Here is a 3,371-nt window from a genome sequence, read left to right as displayed (position 1 = left end):
AGATTATGACCCTAACTGACCTTGGGTGGGGTCATAACATATATATATATATATGTGTATATATATTATATATAAATTGTATAATTATGCAGCAAACGAGCTGAGCTGACCATTATCACGGAGAAGCCACATAGGTCTAAGAAAACTGTATCTAAAAGCTAAACAACCTATTCCTTTGTTACCAAATTTTTCTCGATCCAGGGCGTTGCCATGGCAAAAAGGGCTGAATTCGGGAAAAAAGGGATGAAATCATAAAAGGGGATACAAAAGGAAGAGATAGGACGTAGGGCTTTACTCGGAAACCTTATAAATTATGATGAAAGCAAAAAGTAGAATTAGGAGCCTTTTCTTAATCAGTATAGAAAGCGAGCACCATTATGCATACTGAAAAGGCTTCAGTTTGGACGAACCACAGCTGATAATGTGAAAATTTAGCAAGAGTGCCTGACTCCAGAACCGCCCAACACTGACCCGGCCCAGGTTTCTGTTGAACATTACTGTAGTCTCCGCAACAGCAACAACAGCAATTGGGATGAGTTCTCCGTATTATTCTGGACAACAGAGAAAAAAGAAAGAAAAAATTGTTACCCACAAAGAAGAGTTGCGTTTATATGATCGCACGCTTCTGAGTGGATACGTTTGCTATATGTCTTCAAATTGTATTGCTTGAAGAAGTGCCAGTGTGTAACTCTTCAGGTATGGTTAACGTTGTTTTCCATACTGATTGAGAAAAGACTCCTACTTCTACTTTCCGCTTTCATCGTAATTTATCAGATTGCGGAGTAAAGGCCTACTCCCTACCACTTCCTTTGTTTCCCCTGACCTCCATATCTATCTCTTGTGGCTGGGTTTTACTACCGCTTTTGTGATTTCATCGCTTTTGACCTGGATATGAGTGATGTGATGATTGGTGTACGCTGTATGTACTGTAAGTAGGCATCTTTTAGAAGGGACTATAGACATGCTTCTGTCTGAAGGGATTGCAGCCCCTCTGCCTTCTGAAGGGGCTGTAGACCCGCTTCCTTCTGAAGAGTCTGTAGACTTTCTTCCTTCTGAAGGGACTGTAGATCCGCTTCTTTCTGAAGGGGCTGTAGACTCGCTTCCTTCTGAAGGGACTGTAGGCCCACTTCATTCTGAAGGGACTGTTGACCCGCATTCTTCTGAGGGGGCTGTAGACCCTCTTGCTTCTGAAGGGACTGTAGACCTGCTCCCTTCTGAAGGGACTGTAGACCCTCTTTCTTCTGAAGGGACTGTAGACCCTCTTGCTTCTGAAGGGACTGTAGACCTGCTCCCTTCTGAAGGGACTGTAGACCCTCTTCCTTCTGAAGGGCCTGTATACCCGCTTACTTTTGAAGGGGCTGTAGACATGCTACCTACTGAAGAGACTGTAGACTGACCCTCTTCCTTTTGAAGGGGCTGTAGACCTGCTTTCTTTTGAAGGGACTGTATACCTGCTTCCTCCTGAAGATTGTAGACCTGCTACCTTCTGAAAGGGCTGTAGACCCGCTTCCTCCTGAAGGGACTGCTGACCCACTTCCTGTTGAAGGTGCTGTAGATTTGCTACCTTCTGAAGGGACTGTAGACCTGCTTCGTTCTAACGGACTGTAGACCCTCTTCCTTCAGAATGGGGTGCAGACCTGTTCCTGTTCTGAAGGGACTGTAGACTCGCTTCCTTCTGAAGGGTCTATAGACTTGCATAGACTTGCTTCCTTATGAAGGGGCAGTAGACAGGCATCCATCTGAAGGAACTGCAGACATGCTTCCTTCTGAAGCGGCTGTAGACCTGCTACCTTCTGAATAGACTGTAGACCCACTAACTTCTGAAGGGGCTGCAGACTTGCTTCCTTCTGAAGGGGTTGTGTAGACCCACATCCCTTTGATGGGGCTGTAGACCTGCTCCTATTCTGAAGGGACTGTAGACTTGCTTCCTTCTGAAGGGTCTGTCGACTTGCCTCCTTATGAAGGGGCAGCAACAGGCATTCAAACCCACTTCCTTCTAACTGGACTGTAGACCTGCTTCCTTCTGCAGAGGCTGTAGACCCGCTACTGTTCTTAAGGGACTGTAGACCCGCTTCCTTATGAAGTGGCTGTAGAACCACATCCTTCTGAAGGGGTTGTAGACTCGCTTCCTTCTGAAATGTCTGTAGACCTGCCTCCTTATGCAGGGTTAGTAGACAGGCATCCTTCTAAAGGAACTGCAGATATGCTTCCTTCTGAAGGGACTGTAGACCTGCTTCCTTCTGAAGGGGCTGTAGACACACATCCTTCTGTAGGGGATGTAGACATGCTTCCCTCTGAAAGGCCTGTAGGCCCCCTTCCTAATGAAGGGACAGTAGACAGGCATCCTTCTGAAGGAACTGCAAAAATGCTTCCTTATGAAGGGACTGTAGACCTGCTTCCTTCTGAAGGAGCTGTAGATTTCCATCCTCCTGAAGGGGCTGTAGACAGGCATCCTTCTGAAGGAACTGAAGACATGCTTACTCCTGAAGGTACTGTAGACAGGCATCCTTCTGAAGGAACTGCAAACATGCTTCCTTCTGAAGGGACTGTAGACCCGTTTTCTTATGAAGGGACAGTAGACAGGCATCCTTCTGAAGGAGCTGAAGACATGCTTCCTCGTGAAGGTACTGTAGACAGGCATCCTTCTGAAGGAACTGCAGACATGCTTTGTTTTAAATGGACTGTAGACCCACTTGCTTATGAAGGGGCAGTAGATATGCATCTTTCTGAAGGAACTGCAGACATGCTTCATTCTGAAGGGACTGTAATGAAGGGGCAGGACTGCAGGGACTGCAGACATGCTTCATTATGAAGGGACTGTAGACCCGCTTCCTTATGAAGGGGAAGTATACAGGCATCCTCCTGAAGGAACTGCAGACATGCTTCATTCTGAAGGGACTGTAGACCCGCTTCCTTATGAAGAGGTAGTAGACAGTCATCCTTCTGAAGGAACTGCAGACATGCATTCTTCTGAAGGGACTGTAGACCCGCTTTCTTATGAAGGGGCAGCAGACAGGCTTCCTTCTGAAGGAACTGCAGACAGCCTTCCGAAGGGACTGTGGACAGGCTTCCTTCTGAATGGACTGAAGACAGTCTTCCGTCTGAAGGAACTGTTTACAGAATTCCATCTGAAGGGACTGTAAACAGGTTTCCCCTGTGAGGGACTATAGATAGGCTTCCTTCTGAAAGGACTGTAAAAAGACATCCTTTTGAAGGGGCTGTAAACAGGCTTCTTTCTACATGGACGGTAGACTAACTTATATATATAGAAGAGAGTTGGTCATGGCTGGTAGGACGAACATGTGTCCTGAATCATTTAGCATTTAACACCAAAATTTTCACCAGGAAACCAATATTTTTCTTTATTTATG

General features: G+C 46.2%; 1 protein-coding gene across 1 annotated transcript; it reads left to right on the top strand.

The window, feature by feature from the left end:
* Window positions 1–2,137: 2,137 nt before the first annotated feature.
* LOC136847543 (uncharacterized) lies at window positions 2,138–2,812 on the top strand. The gene has a single exon (XM_067119269.1). It carries the CDS (start codon window positions 2,138–2,140, stop codon window positions 2,810–2,812), a length of 675 nt encoding a protein of 224 aa, XP_066975370.1.
* The last annotated feature ends 559 nt before the right edge of the window (window positions 2,813–3,371 follow it).

This window comes from Macrobrachium rosenbergii, chromosome 17, assembly GCF_040412425.1.
Source record: "Macrobrachium rosenbergii isolate ZJJX-2024 chromosome 17, ASM4041242v1, whole genome shotgun sequence".
Taxonomy (NCBI): Eukaryota; Metazoa; Arthropoda; class Malacostraca; order Decapoda; family Palaemonidae; genus Macrobrachium; species Macrobrachium rosenbergii.
Note: the sequence above shows the minus strand (reverse complement) of the source record. Positions and strands in the feature narration are given on the sequence as shown.